At 51.8% G+C, this 24,716-nt stretch overlaps 1 protein-coding gene across 1 annotated transcript; it reads left to right on the top strand.

Moving 5' to 3' along the window:
- Nucleotides 1-853: 853 nt before the first annotated feature.
- Nucleotides 854-19,004, top strand: LOC119109333 (formin-like protein 20). Its single transcript, XM_037232944.1, has 15 exons — nucleotides 854-938; nucleotides 6,021-6,065; nucleotides 8,952-9,152; nucleotides 9,437-9,547; nucleotides 10,082-10,270; nucleotides 10,735-10,800; nucleotides 11,768-11,953; nucleotides 12,288-12,361; nucleotides 13,496-13,567; nucleotides 13,889-15,867; nucleotides 16,127-16,254; nucleotides 16,631-16,816; nucleotides 17,240-17,472; nucleotides 17,509-17,845; nucleotides 18,152-19,004. Exons 1-15 carry the CDS (start codon nucleotides 854-856, stop codon nucleotides 18,286-18,288), a joined length of 4,029 nt encoding a protein of 1,342 aa, XP_037088839.1. The 3' UTR covers nucleotides 18,289-19,004.
- Nucleotides 19,005-24,716: the final 5,712 nt, after the last annotated feature.

Genomic DNA, 24,716 nt, shown 5'->3' with positions numbered 1-24,716 from the left:
AAGGTATTGAAGAAGCAAGCGTCAGATATGCGAAATAAGCTCAGTTATAACCATTGTTATGCTTTTGCGTGGAAAACGCTGCTCTAGACCAAACAAATTATATATTTAGTGAATATGCTCCTCAATACGCCCTCGCTTCATTACGAAGTCGTACCCTGAACGGCATTGATCGAGAGCCAATGGGCGGCTGTTGTATCTATAAATCGTGCTCACGAGCGCCAAATATGAACGACTCGACAATAATGTTCATCTTGCCCATGACCGCCACATGCTCAATGAAATTTAAGAATTTGAATAAGGTTATTATTGCGTCATGGATGCCTTGGTGACCTTAAGATAGTCTGCATGAAATTGTCTGCTCATCCTCGCGTGCGTACAGCTCAGAAACTAGATGGGTTTAGATTTTCAAATGGACAGGGCTGGGAACTGTGCCGAATGACATTCAAGATCTTAGTTCAAAGCCCCATGCAGGTGTGGAACACTTCCCTTAAACATCACTGGCATAAGCTACTTTTCCAAACTTTGATACAAGTGAAAGAAGACATTTCCCAGATTTTGCTCTCATTCAGCGAGCTTAAGGCTCTTCCAGCTGCACAGGAAAACCTCCCGAGCACCACGTCTGAGAAGAACACCGTCGTCTCCCCATCCTCCTCCGGCGGTATGTTTTCGGTGCCGTGACGTCACGCCCTGCTCTGGATCAGTTCGTGACTCAGAGCGGTGTGGGATGCTGCGCCGGGCGCCGCCGCCGGCGCGGTCAGTGCCCACTGAATGCCGGCCTACCTCGCCGCCGCCGCCGCCGCCGAGAGCAGCCGCCACCTGTGCGGCGCCGGCTGTCATGGGCGCATCTCCTGCGATGGCGGTGCTCCGGGCGCCGACGGTGCTCGGCGTGCTCGGCGTGCTGGCCGTGCTGGCGGCGCCGGCCGCCGCGGGACCGACAGGTAAGCCTGACCCCGTCTGTCCCCCTCGGCTGACCGGTCGCCGGCTCGGGGCCGATGGCCTAGGATAGCGGCTGCTATGTTAATGGCTCGCGGGGACAGATTTGCGAGACTTGAGACGAGAGGTATGTGCGTAGCGTCTGGCTTCTGAGCTGCCGGTGTGCGGCTGTGTGGCGTCGGACCTGAGGGAGTGGTCCGAGACGTTCGTGCATTGCGTGAAAATGTAACACAATTAACTGTGGTTACTCAAGAAGTTTTAGTATCTTAAAAGAATGTATCCATAAAACAAATACACATCTATTCACATTGTTCAAATGAATCGCATAATTCATTAAGGAATCCATCCACGTCATTTGCATGAGCACAGGTCGAATTGTTGGCGCAATTCTTCCCGTATCTTGATATCCCTCTCCAAGGCGTAAATTACCCATACCTCAAAGAGTCATTGCGCGTGATGCATGGAAAAGATCCCATCATGGCATGTACATTCAGTTCGGGCAAATATCGTAGGCACTCTACCATCCCTCATGGTGCGCCTAAATGATCATGCAAGAACGACGCTAAGATCATCCCTGTTAAGATCATTACAGCCAATTTGCTATGTGATTTGCACCATCCTGCTGATTGATCGCTCCTTGTAGTCGTAAACTACAAAGCCAGCATCTTGTAACTCGACCCGGGATGTCGTTACGTGCTCCGCTGCAGTCCCATAGACTTCAACTCCGAGTTGAACAGTAGCACTGGGTGGGACGCTTCCAATAACTTTTCCACCCGGGGTGCAGAATCGTTAACAATAGGGACGTTTGACTTCTATAGAGGCGGAAAGAGCGCACCAGCCAACTAACGGACGCACCACTCTTCTGCCTAAGTCTTACCTCTAGGTCCGTTTGAATGTGGGAGGAATAATCAACGCACGCTTACTCCATTCCTGGGTGATCGCAATGTTTAAAGTGACATGCTACGTAGTCCTTTAAGAATAGTAGGAGAAGTGACACGCTACGCAGTGCTTCAAGACATGATATATGGTTATCTGAACTATGCTTGTTTAATTTTATGTTATGTCTATCAAAATCGGCGTCGGAAATCGAATGCGTCACTTAAAGCAACACATTGCGCAGAAAAACCGGATCGTCTTATATGCAGTCAGACAGATTGCTATCGATGACGTAAGGGATTTCATGAACAGTACAGACATTTTTCCTGATCATCAGATGAGTTTTAATTTGTATTGAACGTGAGTGATCCGAGCGTTTCGTGTTAAAAAGCAATTTATGTAACCGTAGCCTGAAACGTTATAAACGTAAATGCTCATTTTGCATTCACTTATTCTGCGTGTTTAGACGTCGCAATTTACCTCAATTAGAAGCTTGACGCGCAAAAAATTAGACGCTTGACGCAAAAAAATCGCAATTTACCTCAATTAGAAGCTTGACAGTATTGCAGCTTAAACGACAAAATTATCATGGTTAGGATTCACTACATTTAAAATAAATTAGAAGCTTAAGTTATTGACTGAGCAGAAACCAATATTGCAAAGTTTCCATGTCGATCACCACTACGCACAAGGCAGTCCGGGAGCGAGGTGACTTGCAATGTGCCTTTTGTCAATTCAATGATACCCGCTAGTCATTATCTAAAAGCGTATCAATCACGCAGCTCTTTCACTATAAATGACCGCGAACAAAATAGCATTCATCCATCATCATTTAGCGGGCTAGATTATCATAACCGTTTTTTGTCATGATAGCACGGTGTGCGCGTCTGTTTATGGGTGCTTATCTCAAGACATGCTGTTTAGTAGTTAGACTGCGTAACTTTTGCATCAATATCCCCAAATAAAGAAATGTAATCGTATAGGTATTAACTGTATATTATATACATTTCTTTCTAGTGAACTAGATGTATTATGATAGAGTTGAACGTTTCGTGAATCGCAGGAAGCAATTTGTGTATGACGTCGCTGGTGTTCCAAATGGTTTGCGTGGAACTTTGTGCGCGCAGTATTTTGAGCTTGAAGTATTTAAATGCAGTGGCAAATACAAACAAACAGTAGTTCAGCAGTGCAAACTTCTCACAAACCGTTAAAGGGAAATGCGCTCCAATGGGCGCAGTAAACACGGAACATCCTCGCCTTTTCTGGAACGAGACAGAAACTAAGCAAACAAAAAACCTGTTTGCGTCAAATCCAAAGTACCTCCCAACACCGTCACCCACATACAAATTCCGATCCTCTTAGCCTATCGGAAACGGCTCCAGCGTCACCACCGGCCGTCCCGCCAGCGGCGCACACGTGAGGCCGTCGTCACGCGGTGGGATGGCACCAGGTGGCGGCTTTGTTCCGCCTGACTGGGGCCGACCACCGTCCAGCCTTGATCGGAGTCAATGTCAGCGGGCCGGGCGCGGCCGCCACACAACTCAGGTCATTCAACGTGCCGCCACCGGGCGGCCGTCGGCCGTGCAGGGGAGCGGGTCACAGACCGGACGGGACGGCCGGCCCGGTGCCGAGCAGACCGGCGGGGGATGACAGGCTGGCGGGGATGCTCAGCCTGACACAAGGCAGGACAGGTTGTGAGGGGACTGGACAGGCTGAAGAGGGACATGGTCAGACAAGAGCAGGCAGCCTGATACAGGCCAACCAGACTGTGACGGGACCAGACAGGCCGACACACGATCAGACAACCTCAGAGAGTGTTGGGTGGGCGGACACCTGTGCAAGTGAAGCTGAATGGGAGCTGCTTGGGGTAGGTGCCACCTAGTCGGTGAATTATGAGTTTCCCCCACCAACAATGAAAGTGATTTGTTTAATTATTTGACGAACATATGTCAAATGGAAGATTCCCACTTGAAGATGGAAGGGCATGAAAACTTAACGACTAAACGATAGTAAACCATAATGCAGGTAGTTTTTCTCCCATCTTTATTTTTTGCAAAAATGTAACTCAACTAAGACTAGCCTAAAGCTCTTTAAGCCCGTATCAACTCACAACCCCTACGACTTTGAAGGTTGGCATCTGCAGTTTCCACTCAACAGGTTCAACTGGCACACCATGTGCTTCTGTTGCTGCAGGAGTGGGAAATCACTAGATGTCGTACGCTGTATTCTTTTAAGATCTAGTCCAAACCTTTTGATTGGGCTTTTGGGCTCAGCGACCTCACTGAGTAGTCGCTGACATTGGTGGGTGAGTTCTAACCTCATTACCGATCGGAATCTCCTGGTCCGCCGCAGACCTTGTTCGTGAGAGCCGAACGTTGCCGCCATGTTCGGTATGGTCCGTCTAAGGCGACTCGAGCCCACCTCATCACGGGCGGGTAAATCGGAGGACGGGTGCTCCAACAAACTGAGCTATTGGCAACGACCGTCGGACCAGATTTGGAACATCTCGGTTTTCTGGGAGCCCCGCAGCCGTTTATCCATAATGGTTAGATGACAGGAAAAAGTGACCACATGTAAGCTGCCTGGCCTGTTACACGCACCGTGACGCGATTTCATGGTTTCGTTTCACTTCAGTTCTTGCATAGATTCCAAGAGCCTATTGTCTGTGATGGCTAGCTTATGCCGTAGAACGTTGACCACGGCATGACTCATCTGTTTGGTCCCCATGGCGTCGAGCGGAAAGCCTCGCCCTCAAAATATTGACCCGCTTCTCAGAACAAAAACACGAGACCCCAGCGGTGGTGCTGTACACACAGCGCGCCGGGTGGCTCCCCTCCGCCGGGTGGTGTCAGTTCCAGTGGCCTTGAGTCGGCCCATGGGAAAACGCGCTCCTCCTGGGAACAAAGGGTTCGCCTTGCAAATAGCAGCCGGTGTGTGAGAGTGGGAGAGGCCACCAGTCGCAGAGGCACGAACGTCAACAATGAGCCCTTCCCTCGCTTCGCCTGGAGGCCTGACCGATGCTGCCACTGGAATGTGAATTGGGGCTGGCTGGCCCTTTTGGCTTATTATATGTTTAAATTCATTGGTGCAAAAAAGTGATGTGTGCAGGTTTAAATACAAGGACCACCAAAGCGCAAAAAGTGCCCACTTCCTTCAAGGACAGTGTGGACTCCTCAGGCTAGAACTCAGCGGATTCGGCTCAGAGAACGTACAAGCCATGATCTGAGCTGGATAAATAGTGCTAATCCAGCTTTTGTCATCCGTTCTGTATTGAGATAAGATAGCTCCTTGCAAAATGCAGGGTTTGTCTCCACTTATTCAAAGCAGCTGCATTACAATGCTTCCACTGTTGACACTGATAAACGTGGCGTGTATTAAACCAAAGCTTTGATGTCAATTCTGGCATGTGGCTGTGTTTCTTTCCTCCCATCTTCCTATCTTTTTGCTTACGCTTAGACAGTGCATGTCGAGCCCGAGTAACTCCCAGAAGCAGATTGATTGGAACGAACTAATTTACCCACATGCAACAGGCGGGCGAGCTAGCTCCAGCAACCTCTTACAGCACCGTAGTAGGCATAGAGTCAAGTTAATATCCTTGAATTGCGCTGGACCGGTTGCCGCAGCACGAAGGCACTAAATTATAAAACTGGTAGATACCAGACGTGCATCGCGCCCGTAGGGATTTCCAGTAATTGTAGTGGCTCATCTGTTTTGCTCTAATCAAGTGCCCTCACCGCCGCAAGAAAAGAAGACGATAAAACCATCTCAGCCGCATCAGGACCGATTTATTGTTCGCATCCCACCCTCTCAAAATGGACTCTGGTTCCCGCAACGCTGCAGATGGGGGTCGAAGCACCGTTCATCGCGCCGTGCGCGGCGCTGTATCTCTGAGTCAGCGGGCCGTGGTCGGCGCGTCGTGGCTGCGGCTTCATTCACCTGCAGTACGGCGCTGGCCCAGTGCGGGCCCACGGAGCCAGCTGGCCGAACGTGCCGGGCGTGCCCCGACTCTCCAATCGGAGGTTACGTCATGGGAATGTTACGTGGTCTGGCTGGCAGGTCACGTGGTCAGGCTGGCAGATAGCGCGGTGAGCTTTTGAACTCGTGACCAGCGCGGCCCTTTCGCACACACTGGTCTATCACAAACAGCAGCGAACGAGCTTGTTTGGAAACGCGTTGATTTTCGTCCGGTGATGACGCTTTCCTTGTTTCAGATGATCGACCTTCCAGTCTGGCAGCGCTGCTTATCCGTCGAAAAGGTAACACATAGGAGCTTAAGACGATTCTGCCATGCCCATGCACAGACAATCACAGTCATAGAAAAGATTGCTAGTCCCGCAAGAGTCATTCAGGATTCCACAAGTGAACCGCAAGCCCATTCCCACGGGACCAGGAAGTATATTCCCCACAGACAACATCCAGGTTTGCCGTAACAACGCGACCCGCAAATCCGATATAGCGCGATAAGCCAGCATTTGACACAGAACGCTAAGCCACAGCGCTTCTAAGCTCTGGTCCTCACTTGCAGATGCAAAGTGCATTCTTTGCCATGGAATCAGGTTTTGCAGGGTCGCATTGCACGTCTGGGAATGTGGTCATTCACTGTATAGGTCAACACCCCTCGGTAAGTTCCTGTCCAGGTAGGTAATTCGTCTCCTGTTAGTCCCCGGCCGTCAAAGATAGCATTTTGAATGAGTTAGGCACGCCGGTGCCTGACCTTGGTTTTGATTTTCGATACATTTGTTTACGTTACGTATTCGATTGTTTGTACGAAGGATCTGACCTGGGAGGGTCTGTGGGGCGCAAGTCTTCTGCTGTACTTCAGCGTCCAACAAATTCGTGGTATGATGATATGTAAATGATATTCTAAATGATATTCTAAATAAATGATGATATTCTATATATTATAGTATGGTATAAATGTATTCTATTCTATAGTATAAATGACATTCTAAAGTTCCTGATTTCAAGTTAGGATGCACGACATCTCTGGAGGTTTCTGTATGCAACAAGTCTGGAACGTCATCTTGCAAATGGACTTCTTTACACCGCGGCCCACCCTTTGGAGCACCTGCAGGCTGCTGTGATACCTATGCTTGACGATTCGTAGACGGCGCATTTGCTTACATCTCATAGTTGGATTCCCGTCCTTTTTTGTTTTGATGACCGAGATCTGATATCAATCACCCAAAAGATCGCCCCCAAACGGGTGGATGCACGGCTTGATCTCCAACGCACGTGACAGGCTGTAAATATTGGTCCATAGTTTTTGCAATGGGAGCGTTCGATATCCTTTTACCTATCAAACGTATCGTTCTCGTGTCGCTGCTACGCCGGGTCGCCGGGCTATGGGCTCGATTTTGAGCTTTTTGTAAGCATTAGATATACAAATTCAACAACAGAAAAATGAAGTAGGTATATGCAAATGCCTTCAAATTCATTAAAGCACAGTCATTTAAAAATTGTGTTTCTCGGTCCCGAAAGTGTAATGACACTGCGATCGATGGTTTAAAGGCTTTTAGGTTCCAGAAGGCGTGAGAAATAGGCCGCGTGACAGCGGAATCCCTGGGCCAAAAACTGACTGACTATTGAAGGAAGATTCGTGGGGCCTAGTCGCCTAGTCGCTACACAGTCGTGAGCTTGTTAATGCCTGGCCCTCGGGCTAATAGAAACAAAGGTCGTTTGGCCTTTCCTGTCTGTCATCCGCACATCAGATAAGAGAGAGAGAGGGGGGGGGGGAGGGCGCAACGTCTCCTAAAGCAACTTAACCACAGAGCCAGACCGACCAATCAGTCTCCTCGACTGCAGAGAGCACCTCTAAACAGGGCGTTCAACCGCCACGTGTGGCCGTGTGGGGCGGTGTGCAGTGCGACCCTCAGCTGGGGTCATCGCGTGAGAGCACCGAGCGCCAGAACAAAGAGCCGGGCACGGCTGATCGGGGCTATCGAAGCTGTAAAACGCCGCATTGGTCTGGACAATTACCGAAGAGCGCAGCCTCGCTGATTCGGCCCAGATCCAGCTGATTTTGGCTTCACTTGTCAACTAGAATCGCTTTGACGGACACAGGCTAGCGAGCTGTCAGTGTGTTTGTAAAGCCGGCGGATCACTGGCACCTAATACGCTGGTTAGTGCGATAAACGGTTAAGCTATGTGCCACGCACGTCGGTTAAGTTTGCAAAGCATCTCAGCATCTATCACTCGCCCGCCACTTGGGCGGTGTAATAGTGGATCAACGGCAGAAACAGCAACACATGGATGGATGTGCGATAGAAGGAGCGATATCAGGTAATTAAGCGGCTCCTTTTGTGGAAAGACACAAAAGCCTTTGTAAAAACCAGCCTAATTTACAGATGCTGAAGGGAGCGTTCCACACTTGTGTGTGGTTTTGAACTGAAATAGTCATCTTGAAAATCATTCAGTGCAGTTCATAGCCCTGCCCTTCGCAACACCCAAGCCCCTCCACTTTTTGAGCTTCACGGCCGCGAAGGTGTGCACACTTTTTTGGGAAGACCGTTTCAAGGTCGTCTAGGCATTCATGGCTATAATAACGTCCTTTAAGTTTGCCATTCCATGATCTATGTTGTGACCAAGACCAATCAGAATATCATTGTCAAGTCGTTTAAATCTGGCGATCGTGAGCACGATTTCCAGATTTAATGGCCGTCAATTGGCTCTCACTCGATGTTGTGTAACGTTCAATGCTGTATTCAAACAATCGCGTGTTGAGAAGAATATTTACTTAACGGATAACTTGTGTTCTCTAGAGTGGTCATTTTCACTTTAAAAAATAAATAGTTAAAAACCAACAGTTATAAGTGAGTTCATTTCATCCTATCTGGTGCTCTCACTCAGTACGTACGAATTTGCCTTATGATAGCAGTAGTCGATCGTGCTCACGCATGTGTTTTATTCACCGTGACTTTTGACACTGTGAGCTATTTAGCCAATCTTGGTCATGACGAACTTCGTATCAGGACCTAATCCTCACGCGATGTTCCATTCGGCCAGCCCCTTATTTATTGGTCGCCCGCAGTGTGGAAGGCTGCAAGCCCAGCCTGCTCCAATGCGGTCCGAGTGACGTGTCTCTCACCCCTCTGGCGTCATCAAAATGACGTGTCCCTCTCTCACCGGTCTGACGTCATCAGCGGGCTGCGCGTACGGCGGCCAGCTATACGAGCCGGGCGCCGTCATCAAGTCGACGGAGCCGTGTCTCAACTGCACGTGCCACCCGACCTCGCTGACCATCACGTGCCACCTGCGCGTGTGCCCGACGTACCCCGTGCCGCCGCCGCCCGGCTGCTTCCTGGTCACCCGCAACGGTCGCTGCTGCTCGGAGCTGATTTGTGGTACGACCGGCCGGAGCGAGAGCCAGATGACGGCGGTGGCGGCGGGGGTCCTCGCAGCGAGCCGAAAGGGTTGCGATAGGCGCTCTTGGTCCTGTCCCGGTTTCGAACAATGGAAATTTCTGTTGTCATAGTTGGTATAATTTGTTATTCGTCATTTTCGCATTTAAGTAGGATGTTTTACTTGTTTCCTGGAAGGAATATGTATTTAAGACAAGCGTTTAAACAAGCTGGGCTTTCAGTATCTTGTATGTCAGCCCTCAAACCAACAGAGACATACTTTGCAGACACCGACATCAACGTCGTCAGAAGAGCTCAGCGCAAAGACAATAACGACGAAGCTGCGGTCAACTCGACAGCGAACTTCGACTTCCCTCCAGCGTTGGCGGGTGAAGAAGGTAACGCATGGCAGACGACGTATGGCATTCATAGCAACATTCATTTAACTGAGACAATATTCATGTTGACATCCTTGGCCGTGCAGACGTATTCAGGAGGCATGCTGCCCAAAGTTCTCCAGGCACTTGTTAACTTGCATAACAATGTACTATACCTGCTTCGCAAATGCATGGTGCATTGTAAATACCAAGTGCATGTTTTCATGTCGACTCATCGCATGTGTGCTACCAATTGCGTGTGCGGTGTTCATTTACACAAATTTTTAACGAAAGACATTGTCTAACGCGCGGCTTGGATGCTGCATTTTACCATCTCTCGAGGTGCTTACCTTGTGCTTACCTGATCTGACCCTACTCATTCCTACGTTCAGCCGCTCATCTCTACCAACGCCCTCTGACACGCATCACGGTGGCCCACGCCGCCCTGGCGAGATCCTTATCACAATTCCTGTGCGCAAACACAGCCGGGTACCTTGAGTCCAAAAGGCCGCGCGACTATCGCCGCCTATAACGCTCGCTGGGCGTTCGGCGCAGGCAGCTGCTCGATAGAGGGCACTGTGTACGCGGACGGCTCGGCTATGCTCACCTCGTCGAGCTGCGAGTACTGTTTCTGCATCCGCGGCCAGCAGCGCTGCGTGCAGCCACGCTGCATGCTGTCCGAGGCCGGCTGTCAGCCCCGGTACCGCGCGCTCGATGCCTGCTGTCCCACCGATTACGACTGCAGTAAGGCGCCACATCGACGACCGACGGCGGCGAGACGGCCAAGTTCCGACGGCCACACGGCATGATTTGGCATGCGGATGTCTCCTGGGATACTGCCTGTTCCCTACTCGATTTACAAGAACACTTTTGAGTCTTGAAGAAAGCCCAACTAACTATTAGAAATCAGAAATAGCATGGCATGGCTTTGGCCTACGTGTTGCTTGGACACTCGCACAATATGCTGTTCAATTAACTTTTTCTTTTACTCACGACCACGGGATTTCCCGCCCATGAAAACAATACTGGTGTCTACAGAAAAGCAATCAACTGCAATGACGTTCACTGCCAGAAGAAAACAATGCAAGCTAGGCGCGTCGTCCCTGTCGTCGAGCTTATACTAATAAAACGGCTTTGATTAAACACCCCCGTATCTTCGGCTATTCTCTGAACGTTCTTAAAAATGTAGATACGTGCTCATTTTTCAGAAACTCCTACTACAAGTACAACCACCACCACCACCAGCACCACCACAACTGAGAAGCCTTCACAAGGTACGGACATCTCATCGTTTCACCGTTCAGCGATTTTATGCTTTGTTCACAGACCGCTCGGTTGTTTTTTATAACGAAACATAGGAACCCAATTTTGTCAGACAATTTCTAGATAGAGTTTAAGGATGCATCTTGATGCATTGCGCGCCAAAATATGGCGTGCCATGACAGTGTGTAATTCGGTATCAAATCTTCAATGCATGGAAAATGGGCTAAACCGGAACGAAACCGATCCTGTGTCGTGGGCGTAATCAGAAAACCTGGTAAACTTTGCTCCGCAGCCGGTCTTTTCTGTCTCATCATGTACCAATTCCTCACTCTCTGCTTGAGGATTTGAGGAAAAAGACCATAGAGCATCGCGAACGTAAAATGACGTATAGGTTCATGAATGGTGAAAGTGATGAATAACACGAACATGATGAAACAAAAACGTCTCCAGGGTATGAAAAATACTGCTTTTTGATAGCCCGGTCAGCAAACCGTGGTTTTTGCCCCTGTTTCGTTTGGCTTTGCATGCATTTCAGATTTTGTACCAGGTTAGGTCGGCGTCTAACGCTGCTGGCTTGAAGATGGCTGTGTGTTATATGGATACCATATATATATATATATATATATATATATATATATATATATATATATATATATAAACTCATAAAGCAATATTGAAACTCAGATGGAGGGGAAGCAAATCTTGGACGAGGTTGAAGCATGCTACGTCAATTTATTTTGTGCCCCTGCATAGTTCTCTGACCAGCTCACGAGTGTTGCCGCGTATGGCATACCTTTGTGGTTTCTGCCTTTTTGATTATACACAACTCTGTTCAAACACACAAGATGCCCAGAGCGCGGTTCAGGTATTCGCTTGTAACCGTACTTCAGTCGACGTCAGTCGCGGTCCGACCAAGTGACTGCGCGCGCGTATTCGCGGCCACACTTAACCCCCCCCCCCTCCCCCCTCTCGAGACAGACTGCGAAGTCAACGGCAAAACGCACGCGGAGGGGTCGCGTATCGTTGATATGACCAGCCCGTGCCGCTCCTGCTTCTGCCTGCGCGGCAACGTGCGCTGTGCGCCCGTCCAGTGCTCGCCGGCTCTCGAGGGGTGCGCGCCCATCATGGAGCCGGCGAAGTGCTGTCCGGTCTCCTACAACTGCTGTGAGTGCCGCCTCCATGGGCGCGTCGCCGGATAGCCGAACCCGGGTGTGTGTTTGGTGCTGGCTGCTCCTGCAGCTCCGTGGCTAGGTTCGCAGTCAAATGAAGACACCTCACTCGGGGGACGTTCGTGAGCGTCGCGCGAGGCCGGCACGCTGTCGCAGGTCGTTGGTGTCGAGCAAACTCTACCAGCGCCGCGTGGCGTGATTGCTTGGAGCCTGTCGCACGCTCGGTGACTCCCCGTCACCGACGTGCGGGAGGCGACACTGCTGGCGCGCCTCTGAGCGCGGTGCAGCGCAGCTGCCCACCGCTTCAGCGCCGCTTGGTCTGTCCCCAGCGGCGCCGGCCGTGGCCAGGGCTCGGTCGGCTCCTGCGTACGATAACGCCGGCGGCGGTGACTCGATCTCCGAGGTATGTACGAATCTTTTCGGTATGGCTTATCCCTGTGGGCAGCCCTCATTGACTTCTGAGCAGTGCTGTCGCCCCCCCCCCCCCCCCCCCGGCATAAGCACGAGCTTGTGCTTTAACGTCGTGTATGATCGGAGGCTTCGGCGGCTGAGGAAGCGGGGACGCTGACAACGTGGCAGACCATGTATAACGGGTCACGACAGTAACCATATATGAGCCTGCATAAGGCGTGTAAAGGTTTCCAAAATAAGTTGAGGCTGAGCACGAAATTTGGCTAAACCTATCAAAAAAGGATATAGAACGAAAACGCGTTTCCCGGATTTCACTCACAGTATTCTCTAAAGTAGGAGACCCCTCCCCCTCTCAATCGAATAGGGAACAACACACCCTTGACTTGCACTGAATGATGGCGGAACACTTGTGCGATATGTGCAGGGCTTCGGAAGTGTTCATGGAAAGACAGACCCGGACGGCGCCGACGCATTTAGTGTGCCGGGTGGGTTGACTGAGTCCCAGGTGCCAACTGTTTGAGTGACAGCATGGCGGCCTGGGTACTTTTCCATGCACCAACGGATCCGCGTCATGGGTTATGCATGGTGCGTGACAGGACATCTGCTGCCTGCTTCTCATTAGAAACTGGAAATATCAAGATTTCGTCGGTATCTTGTTAGCTCGGTCTGGTGTCCCCGCACGACCGCTCCGTAACCACGTGCTCAGTGGCAGTTAGTGCGCATTTGAATCCACATCTACTGGAATGTTGGAGACGCGGCACTTTCCTCGCACATAAGGCTTGAAATGCGCAGTCCAAGGCATAGCTGATGTACCTGGGAAGAGCTACGCGCAACGGAAGTTGGACGGACATGCCAACCTACACATATATACTGTGACGCATTGATCACCTGTCATTTTGTGTGATATGTCATAAATATGCGCACATAAATGAGAATGTCCACAGAGTTGTTCTGTTGCACTTACGAACCTCCATCAGTTCGTGATACATCCGCGTCTGAATCATGACCGCTGTGCATGACTCTGGCTGGAAAGTCTGAGTCATGCCGAACGTTGCTCGGCTGTCAAACATAGGCGGTGCTGTTTGCCACCGTCCTGTTTGCATCATGTGTCCTGCTGCCTCCCCAGCCCCCGGAGTCGGCGGAGCCTGCTGCCTCCCGGCCGGTCAACTTCGCCCGATCGGCCCAGCCGGCAGTCGCGGTGAGCTGAACAGACAGCACAGTGCATATCCGTGATAGACAACGTGAAGAAACAGATGACGAATGTCGCGTGCATCTAGTCTGATTTAGTTGCACACCCTGTGCCGCTCAGCCTACGACCTGCCGCCGCTCTGTTGCACGGGGAATGGGCTGCGGCCCGGTGGTGGTCACGGTCTGTCTGAAGGCACGGTTTCCGTGACGTTCACCCGCGACCCCACTGTCTCGGTTGCAGGAGCCTCGGCGACGTGACAGTCACGGTTCGTCTGGCGCCCCAGCCTCGCCGTTCCGACCCTGCCTTAACTCTGTGCCGCGTCTGCTCCAGGAGGGCGCGGTGGGCCACGGCTCAGTGGTGGCGGTCGACTACGGCGCGGTGTTTCCGGCACCGCCGGCCCGCATCCAGCCGGCAGCCCCGCGCCGCCGCGCGCCGCCCATCTTCCAGGTGCACGTGAAGAGCGGAGGCATCAAGGTGTCCGGTCCGGCGCTGCGCGGTCACCACCAGGAGTACACCCCCGGCCTGCTCACCGTCCGCGACCTGGAGGTCAACAGCAACGAGATCAGCGCCCGCAAGCGCCAGCTGAAGGCCGACGATCCGGCGGAGGAGGAGGAGGTGTTCCTCGCCCTCAATTCAGCCCAGGAGGCGGGTCCTCCCACCACTGGTGGTGGTGAGGAGGAGGGAATGGAGACGGAGGGAAGCAAGCAGGCGCTGGAGGAGGATGTCGGTGCTGCAGAGGGAGGCGGCGGTGAAGGATCGGGAGCAGAGCCGGAGGATCCCGCTGGCTCGGCACCGAAGGAGGCCGTCTCCGTCACCGGCGCGTTCGCGGGCTTCGCCGCGCAGGCCATCCCGATCCTGGCCGACTCTGAGGACGAGAGGCGGATAGAGAACGCGTTGGCGGCGGCGGAGGAGGAGAGGGAGCTGGAGCAGGAGGGCTCCGGCCGACCGGACCAGGACCCGCGTCAAGATGCGGCCGTGCAAAATATCATGAAGGCCGTGCTCAGCGAGATTGAGTCCCACCAGAAGGTAGTCTTGACCGATGGCGTGCACGACATTAGTTTGGCACAAGACGACGCTGCTGACATGTCCACGATGCATGAGAACGACGTCGGAGAACAAGCCAAGGAAGTCGTGGCAACTTTGGCAGATATAACCACTACCACAGCACCGCAGCCTACTACACTGACTGAAAGCCCACATGTGCCCATGGAAAAAGAGGCGGAAGCTCCAGTGTCCTCTGTGCCGGCTTTATCCCCAACTGACGCTTCACCGGAAGAGGAGGTCGTGGAGGACATGGAGCCCGCTGGCGAATTGACGGTCGGCAGTTTACCTGAGATGTCGGAAAGCATCGCATCTGGAGCAAGCACGATGTTCGAGGGCACGAAATCTGAGCCGGCCCCCATCATGGCGAGCCCATCTGTGATTGATTCCACAGAAGATAGTACACAGTCAGGATTTGAAGCCATGGCATTACCAGCTGAAGGCGACATGAACGTGATGCCAGACTCTGAGTTGATATCTGGAATGGGGCAGATGCTGGAGGGTAGCGGGCTCGAACCAGACTTGACGACGGACAGCCCTGCAGCAGAGGTGGACTCAGTTCCAGACAGAGCCCCACCCGGTTCGGATTCGGTCCCATCGGAAACTGTTCCAGAAATCGATGACAGCGCGGCGGAGGTCCGAACGGAAGAGGAAGGTGCCAAGGCCGATAGCGACGCCGACTCGTCCGTGGCAAACCCAATGAGTGGAACTAGCACGCAGCAAACAACAACGGGAGAGGCAACAACGGAAGGCCCGGCGCCGCGGCCGACCTTCACCCGACGTCCGTCCAGACCAGGACTCGGCTTTCTCGCCGTTCTTGACCTGCTGACCAGGAGGCGACAGAGGCCCAGGGGCACCGCTCGACCCAGCGCGGCACCCGCTCCAGCGACAGAAGAGCTCGACCGGCTGGAGCTGGCGACTTCTACAGCACCGACACCGACCAGCTCGGCTGAGTTATCAAGCAAGGTGCCTGGTGAGCTAGACCGCTCAAAACCTGGAGATGTGCCGAGCGAGAGTGCCGACCAAGGAAGCCCTGCGACCGCCGAGGGACCGGAGCAAGAGGTACGAGAGGAGGGCGACGCTGCTTCTCCTGACGTGACTTCGCCGCCGTCTACGACCGTTTCGGCGACGATAGTGACCGAAGAAGCTGAGGTCTTGACCACGCCGGAGCCGGAGCCGACCACGGCCAAGGAGCGACTGGCACTGGACGTCCTGGGGCACGCCGAGCTGGAGAAGCCGGAGCTGCCGCCGGCTCTTCCCAACCTCAGGTCAGCTTGAGTTTAACGCTCCCTTCGTTGGGCACCCTTTAACGTCGTAACCGCTGAGATGATTCACGCGCGGGCACTCTTATTTGCTTCTGGAGTAATTATGCAATAATAAATGCCAGATGCTGGCAAACGTCAATCAGTGCTGCAAGGTGATGAAATTATCTGTTGATAACGTTGCAATCGCTCAGCATTTTTGCTGATAGATGTAATTGTTTTATTCTCCTGGTTCTGCTTTTGTGAACCGTTCTGTTTGCTCTAGGATCATACCGTTCGTAGCAGCGGATGCTGTCGTAAACCGGTACACGGACGAGTTAGCCGTGGAGAAAATCAGCAACCGGTACGGCCTGAGTGCCATCGACAACCCCGAAGAGCAGAGCGCAGACCCAGGCAAGTGTGCGTCGAGTCACGGGAACATTTCTGTTAGAGATGCACGAATCCTGGGCCTGAGCGTCAAAATGAAATAAGTAAGCATTTCAGCGATAGAGACGTTCGTGCCGACTTAATTCAACCTGATGAAAGGTGCTTTAGGTGAGCGGACTACATCAGGTTTGCCAGAAAACAAATACCATGACAATGTTCCGTCTTCGCCGCTGCCCAACGTGCTTCAGATAAGATGTTGATCTATAAATCGCTGCTCATCGTCAAGTGCACGCCTGTATGGGATATCTGGAAAGCGCGCACTCCTTCATGTCGCGATTACTTAATATCATGTATGGAGCGTGGGCAGACCGGTGCCGACCGTCACTGGTCCTTTCGTCAGCAGACTCGTGCGTGATCGAGTCGCGCCGGTACTCCAACGGCGAGCAGGTGTACCGTCCGGACGAGCCGTGCCTGGTGTGCCGGTGCTACTACGGCCGCGTGCTCTGCCAGAGCACAGAGTGTCCGGTCGTGCCGCCCGCCTGCCGGGCCGCACCGCGCCGCGGCTTCTGCTGCCCGGAGCTCGTCTGCGGTCAGTGCCCGCTCTGCTGGTGGTCAGGAGCTGCGCCACCTTGTTTGGCACGAGTGGTGCAAGCCGGAGTCGTGTGGTAATGTTCTGACTTCGCCCTGTGCGCTTCATATTCTGGCGCCTACGAAGGAAGTTGCTTTGTACTTGAAATACTATAGCCAGCTAAGAAGAATTGTGACTGTGATAGGACGTAGATTTTTGCGTATCTGACGTAATTGGCTTGAAAAATGTTCTTTTTATTTTAACGCCCGCCCACCGACGTTCATGATTGTACCTTCCCGTGGTCTCTAAGCGTTCCTAAAATTTCTGTGAATATGGTAGCAAGCACCCAATAGGTTGCGTATCTTGTTCTCGCCTCTACACTGGCGTTTCTGTGTTCTACAGTCTATTCGTTACATTAACCCAATCTAATGCCTCTGTTGACAGACGACGAAGAATTCCGTGAGGAGCCCAAATTCAAGCCTCCAACGTTCCTAACCCCAACCACCAGGCCATCACCCTCAACCTCTACCCGAACCACCCCGAAGCCAACCACCCAGACCAGCCTCAGCGCGATTCTGCGCAACCGGATCCGGCCCAAGCCAGCGCGCGTGCCGTCCTCTTCCGCCGCCACCACGACCGAGGCGGCGCCGCGGCCGTCCTCCGTCGCCGCCACCACGACCGAGGCGGCGCCGCGGCCGGCGCAGACCCCCGCCCCGCGGCCCGTGCCGCCGCCGCCGTCCGTCTCGCTCGACAACCTGGCTTTCACACGCGGCGGCGGCGTTTCCGTGCCGGCATCCGTGCCGGACGCGCTGGTCGGCAACAAGCCCTCCCGGCGACCGATCTTGCCGCTCTTCAGCCGTCCCGACCGCGTCAAGTACCGGCCGCGGCCCCGGCCCCGGCCGCGGCCGCGGCCGCGCCCCCGGCCGGCCTCGACGGAGGCGCCAGTGACCCCGCCGCCGACCAAGCGCCCGCCGCCGCCGCCCGCTCCAGCCGCCCCGGCTGAAGAGACGAACGACCTCTCCACCGGCGGTGACCCATTCTCATTCTTTGGTGAGTGGCGGCGGGGCTGCTGAGAGCGCGCGGTGGGGTGTGAGCGTAGTGTTTGACGGCAATATTGCGGCGTGAGAGCTAAATGGGTGCGTGGGTCATGGCTGTGCAATACGCAGAACTGATGCGTCGCGTAGATTTTTCGTCACATAGATGTGCTGCTTGATGCGACGTAATCTTGCACTTCTATAATCCAGTGCCAGTGACGGCAGCGAATCATTCCAGCTGGTGATGACGGCCGGCCTGCTGTCTTGCCGCTCGAATACCACCCGCATGCTTCAGAGTGATTCCAGTTTGTGCTTACCGCAGGTGCGCTGAAGCTGTCCGGCTGCAACATTTTTGGGCGCATGTACCGCCTGAACACGGTGATCAAGGAGCTGTCAGACGAGTGTACTCTATGCCAGTGCACTCCTGCCGGCGTCAGCTGCTCACCGCCGCGCTGCTAGCGGCTGGAGCCGGAGCCGGAACCGGAGCCGGAGCCCAAGTCGGTGCCGGAGCCGTAGCCGGAGCCGGAGCCGCGGCGGCAGCGAGTGTGATCCGAAATTGTTGTGGAGCACAGAATCGGATCTGGAACCGTAGCCGGAGCCGGAGGTTGAGGTGGAGCCGAAATCGGAGTCAGCGCCGGAGCCGGAGCCGGAGCTGGAGCCGGAGAACCGGAGCCGGAGCCGAAGTCGGAAAGTTGCGGAACACAGAATCGGATCTGGAACCGTAGCCGGAGCCGGAGCTTGAGGCGGCGCCGAAATCGGAGCCAGTGCCGGAGCCGGAGCCGGAGCCGGAGCCGGAGCCGGAGCCGGAGCGGAGCCGAAGCCGGAGCCGGAGCCGGAGCCAGAGCCGGAGCCGAAGCAGGAACAGGACTCACTGGAACCATCCGCATGAATGTGTAGTGGAGAGCACCCAGCCAAATACCACGGGCATTAGTGTCGGGCCACGGCCCGGCACCTCGGGGCGTGTTGGGAATCGGACCAGCCCCGGTGCTTCTAATAAGATTTCGCCTGGCTGCGTGACGGACTGCAGCGGTCTGTTTGTCGGAACGACGGCGTGCACCGCTGCGGCTTTAGTAGGTGGTCGTGGGACGTACAGCATCATAAGATGGGGCATTGGAAGCCGTCGCGGTGTTCCGTGTGTAAGATAAGTAATTTTTAATAAAAATGATGCAAAATGATGGCTGCTTGTGCAAGTTGAAGGAGAACCAGTCCAGCAATAAAGGATCGAAGCTACGACTTGAACGCCTGTTGATTTAAGACACAGGTAGGATGTATGCCATAAATCAGCATGCGAGATTTCCATTTTTACGAGAAGGTGTAGGAAGACAAACGATACCCGCATGCACTTTCTTAGAGGCATTGAGCAGCATCTTTTCTTAAAGGTATTTAGCTCTCCTCACCATATGCGGGGGTAGGGAGAGGACGGGCGGGCGTTCACACTACACGTAGCGGGCAAATACTGCGAGCCACCTCCGGCGCGGGAGCCGACCCGTCTGGGGAGACAGGCCTCCTGAGAGGGCGCCAGTCACGCCCATACCGGGGAACCCTATATCGAGCTCATCACATCACAAAGGAGGCCCGGCCCTCCACCATTAAAGGGGCCCGAACGAAGGATGCTTTTGCGGAAGTCTGTCTGCAAAATGGTGTGCTGAGGGTTGTTGAGGGTAGTTGCTGTGCTGGTGTGCTGAGGGTAGTTGATGCTGAGGGACGATGGCTGTAACACGGCCTCCTATGGTAAGGTTTTCCTGACTGTCTTGGAGATACAAAAGCGTAAATGGTGACGGAACCCGTAAGGTGAAGTACCTCGATCCGATAATGATTACCATAATAGTTTCGATTGGCGAGGTGTGTTGGCATGAAATTCTTAACGTACCTGGTTGAAGGTGGTAAGCCGTGAAAGTGTCAGAAAAACACAGTGGCATAGTTGTTGACGTCTAGTTTGCATAGTCAGTTAAAATGTATAGTTAGTTGATGCTTATACACGCTCGGACTGTAGACTCGCTCACAGTAAGAATAGTGTATTGACCTACCCCATACCTGCTCCCTTATTTTTAAAGGCAAAAAGAGAGTTCATAAGCCATTAAGGCGACGAATGTGGTTAGAGATGATAAATATAAATGAAATAACGTCCCTCACTTCAGAAACGATACGTACGTTATACTCACCATAAGAACTTATAAAGAGATCACCAGTCACCATAAAGAACTTATGAGAAATGCCTACTTAGGACAAGAAGTAGCCGTTGGATATGATTATATTGTGGACTCAGTCGTTTAGAACAGCGGGTAACTTCAGACATGGGCCTAGGAACAGGAGGGGGCCAGGGGGGCCATGCCCCCCCCCCCTCCCACTTTTCAAGGTGGGGGAGGGCTAGCAATGCTAACTGGCCACCCCACTTTCCAGATTAAGGTTGAATTTGGCCTACTTTTTCACTGCATTAAACATGCATGCTGATATGCCTAGTTCACCAGCCAACTCCCTTAAGATGCGTCATCTTTTTCGTTTGCTCATTAGCCATCATTTAGTGTTACAGCCGCAAGGCCGACGCCGCACGGCCTGGAGACTGCAACGCCGGGCGTCGAGGCTGTTATTGCTATGACTTGCGAGTAAGCATGTTCAACACCATATTACATAGTTTTTTATCAGTAATCAGCTCTGACAGGATCTTGAGCGTCATAAGACGAACATGGGCTAGCCGTGTTAATAAAAAATTTTGAACCCCATTTTATTTGCAATCTACAGTCAGGTAAAACTCAATATCCCTGAACAACACAGAAAAACATGGAACTGGAGTCTATGTAAAAACTATCGGGCTGCCTGCGGTGATCAGGGATGTTGTTGCGTTAATGAGGGTCCCTGTGCTGATCCGGGGCTAACTGCGCGGATCAGAAGGCCTCCCGTGTCAGGGATGGGAGCAATGTGATATGATATATCCTTCTAATGACCTCCGGATCGACCACGCGATCCCGCCCGTGCTACCAGAATGATAGCCAGAAGACACTTCGCGATGGGACGGAATGGCCCTTCAGCCCTTGAACGGAAACGGTAATGTACCCCTGGTGTTCTTCTCAAGAGACTCCTTGCCCGGAAGGGAATAAAGGGTCTCATTATAGTTGAGTAGAGTGGGGCTGTCATTACTGTTGAAAAGCACGGGTCGAAATGAATTTAAAAAAACGAGGAAGGTCATGCCATGTTTGGTGAGAACGTTTATTTCTTTCAGAATGTATTATTGAAACAAATTACATCAAAAGGCTTGGCCTACATGCCCGTCCGCAACCTCGAGAGCAATGACAAGAATGGTCTGGTTTGCAACTTCCGTAAAACCGATAAGTTTCGGCCACTGCGAGTGCCAACAGTGCCAACGCGTGAACTATGCCCTCAGACTGCCTTCTAAATACAAGATCTGCTGTCGGGAAGTGTCCAAGGATACTTTCTTAGAAGCGTCGTCATTTCCGTCCACCCGTCGGCCACAACTTAATATTAGCTGCTAGGCCGGCGCTGCGCGGTCTACGGAGACTGCAACACCTGGGGGCGGGGCTTGTGTTTCTAAAATTTTCGAGTGCGCATGCTCAAAATTACGCCACATAACTTGTACAACTAGTTGATTCAAGTGTTTTAAGGTAATCATTTCAGAAGTGTCATCATTTTCGTCCACCGGTGGGCCACGACTAAATGTTAGTTACTGGGCTAACGACCCATGGACTACGGAGACCTCAACGCCTGGTGTCGAGGTTTTTGTTGCTAAGATTTGCGAGCGCGCATGTGAAAAAAACACGTTACATGAATTGCATCACTAATCGATTCTGAATGATTGGTGAATATTTTCAGACAAACATGGCTTGGCCATGTTAGTAAACATTGTTGACCACTCGATTTGCAATCAAATTTTCGCCTTCAAATTTGGATCAAGCATATCTATCTACAATCTACCTTCGTGATGTCCTCAATGTCTGTAGAACCCAGATAAAAAATGGACAAAGGTTCCGAATTCTATCGGTTTAGAAAGGGTCAGCTAATCATTTTAAATTAAGAGCGCCGGTGATTTCTTCCACGCAGTCGTTCAACGCCTGATTTCTGCAGCTTATTGGCCTCAAAATGCAAACCGAATTGAGCTCACGGTAGCTCCTGGTTTCTGTTCTGGTTACAAGGTAAAAATAACAATAAAACGAAGAAAACCGTGTCACTTGTTAACAAGTAAGCCATATCCGGGGATTTGTGGGGGGGGGGGGGTCACAATAAGATGGGCTTTTGTCAACCCTGTGTTCTCTCTTGGCAAGGCTGTGGCTACGCCCTGCCTATACACAAAAGCAGATCAAGTCGCGCACGTTGCATGATGGACAATGAAGCGTCCGTCGTGCCAAACCATACCTAAGGCAGACAGCTTCCCGGAGGCTATTTTTCTGCGATGGTGTAGTATGAGGGAAGATAATTCGGGAAAAATACTGTTGCAGGTGTCCAACACATGTTTCATACACCATGCAGAAGTAACGCTGATCCAAAAGTACGCAACAAAGTAGCCACACGATCAGCTCGCAGTCAGTCATGCGGGAGACATCCAGGCCAGGGCAGTGACCACCGACGGCGGACAGGAGCAGGGCCCAGATAAGGAACACATGACAGGTGGGCCTTATTATGTGGCTTGATTCTTTAAAGGGAATCTCCAGTTTTATGGATTTTGTCACATTGTTTCTAACACGTTCAAGCTCCCGAATTTGTTTCCGCCTAAAATTCTGCGACAAGTCTTATTCCTTGAAAAGCAGCCAACGAAATGAGGGCGCATAAAAAACCTGGCGCACTGTGAGCCATCGATCCAAATTTAAAATTTTCACTAGCCTATATCCATGCCGTATTTTGGCATCTACACTGTGGAGGCAAATGCTTCCTTAATGACCCAAAAGACCTACCCGCTCGTGGAATCTCGTCTCCCCAGGAAAGACAGTGTTAAAATGGACGAATATTCTAGGGAAGCTGGATAGCGTTAATTGCCAAATGACAGATGAGGCGAATAGGCAAGATTGTGCACCAGTGATAAACAGCTCTAGATGTATAGCTAACATAGCAACCATTACATTTGAATAAAGAGCGATAACAATCTCCATCCCTACCCTACCCCCTTCACCAGGTCATCAGGCTCGCTTTCCAGAAAAAAGCTCCTGAAGTACACCCTGAGCTTGCCCCCCCCCCAAACTTTTTGAAACGTTCTTACGCATATGACTTTAGACCAATGAAAGAACATTCGATTAGCTGCAGCCCTTTTTATAGTAATGACATCTGCGAGCAATAGTAATAAGGTAAGCATATTTGAATTTCAGCATTGAATGGGTTGTGTTGCTATTCACAACCTACCGAAGCTCTTGTGCCGCTCTGTACATGTGTCTGGAACCGATGGACCGATTTCGCTGATTCAAAGTGCAATCAATCGCTCATTTTTCGCATCCAGGAAGGTGTGTTACTTGATGGTGTCAAGGCAAAACCAATGCCTGAACCATATGCTGCGATACATTTCTCTTGTGGTTCGATGTTATCATATCAAAACTTTGGTAGCTTTTTCACGCTATGCATAGGTCAGAGATCATGATAAGCCCAGGAGCGAGCCAGAGTCAACCTGTATGTCCTGAAAATAGATTTCAAGTGATATCCACAAATGAATGGTGTAAGGGACTAAAAAAGCGCGTTCATTTTTGTAGTGATTGTCTCATGAGGATCTAACCTGAAATAACACATGACCTCGCACGTGACACGTGATCCTGGCACGTGACTAAAAACACATTCACCTCTCATGGGTAGGTTTTTCCTAGAGTCATGCTACACACCTAGCCTGGGATCAGTGCCCCTATGTAATGCATTGCCGTGAAATCAGGCGACAGACGATTTTACTGATTGGCGCATGGTGTCCTAACGTACTAGGCCACATCCAAAACTGGGGTGTGGGCCTGGACTTGACGTCAGGGGGCCTCCCGAACTACATACACAACAGCACACTTTTATGTTATAAGCCCATATTGGGTGCAACACACACATCATTAGGCGTATGTGTCATGAAGTTACACTGAGAATTATTAACTGGGCTTTATTGAACCGGGCATATTTATCCTGTTGCTAACCCATGTTATAGCTTGGATTCGAATGTAATATAATGGAAACAAGATCTGGGATATAATGGTTAGATGGGGAGTGCGTTGAGCAAACCATGTCACAAATTATGTAATTTTAATGTCAAGGTGTGTTGGCCCTTCCAGCTTCCGAAGAGGGCGATTTTGAAGGAAATGAACATTCTCTCGATACTGTCAGGCCGCTGGGGATAAGCTAAACACACCATCTGGACACATCAATAACAACCAAGCAGGTGCGTGAGGCCGAAGACGGCTATGTGTGCAGGGCTCTCATGCCCATGATGTCCGCCGACATTGGTAACTTTGCTGAGAGAGGAGATGGGACTTTTGACCGTCAGATCAGAAGTGATCACGCAGAAGGGTTGATCTCTTTCAAGAGAGAATGGCCGTTAGTCACAGGAACTCTCATTATACAGAGACGGTGCCCATAAGACTTCATGGAAGGCGCGACTCGGTGTCGTCACGAGTTTCTCGTACAGACGTTTCCGAAACATGTATTCGGCGAAGACGGCATAAAGTACCAGCCAGGAAATCCCTGAGTGGTTGGCATTGGCAAATGCAGGCTTTCTTAGGGGCAAGGACGCTACCTTGGCGATACTAAGGATGAAGGGCCTCCAAAGACCATAAGGAAACATGGTATCAGTTGTGGGCTGTTGACGTGCTCTTTACCAGTCGAGGTTGGCATAAACCGTCCGGATGTCTTTCATAAAACAGGAGCGGCGCCTACAAAGCTATGCGGGAGGTGCGATTTGGTGCAGTCGCCACATGTTTCTCGCG

The sequence above is a fragment of the Pollicipes pollicipes genome, unplaced genomic scaffold (assembly GCF_011947565.3).
Source record: "Pollicipes pollicipes isolate AB1234 unplaced genomic scaffold, Ppol_2.1 Scaffold_7231;HRSCAF=8579_pilon_pilon_pilon, whole genome shotgun sequence".
NCBI classification, from domain to species: Eukaryota; Metazoa; Arthropoda; class Thecostraca; order Pollicipedomorpha; family Pollicipedidae; genus Pollicipes; species Pollicipes pollicipes.
This window is presented reverse-complemented; position numbering and strand designations above follow the sequence as displayed.

What these genes read in the sequence shown, in the direction of transcription:
- LOC119109333 (XM_037232944.1), top strand. Translation starts at nt 854, where the DNA reads ATGGCGGTGCTCCGGGCGCCGACGGTGCTCGGCGTGCTCGGCGTGCTG. An exon ending in GGCCGCCGCGGGACCGACAG is followed by an intron (nt 939 to 6,020) that starts GTAAGCCTGACC and finishes TCCTTGTTTCAG; the next exon opens with ATGATCGACCTTCCAGTCTG. An exon ending in CCTCCGTCGCCGCCACCACG is followed by an intron (nt 17,473 to 17,508) that starts ACCGAGGCGGCG and finishes CAGACCCCCGCC; the next exon opens with CCGCGGCCCGTGCCGCCGCC.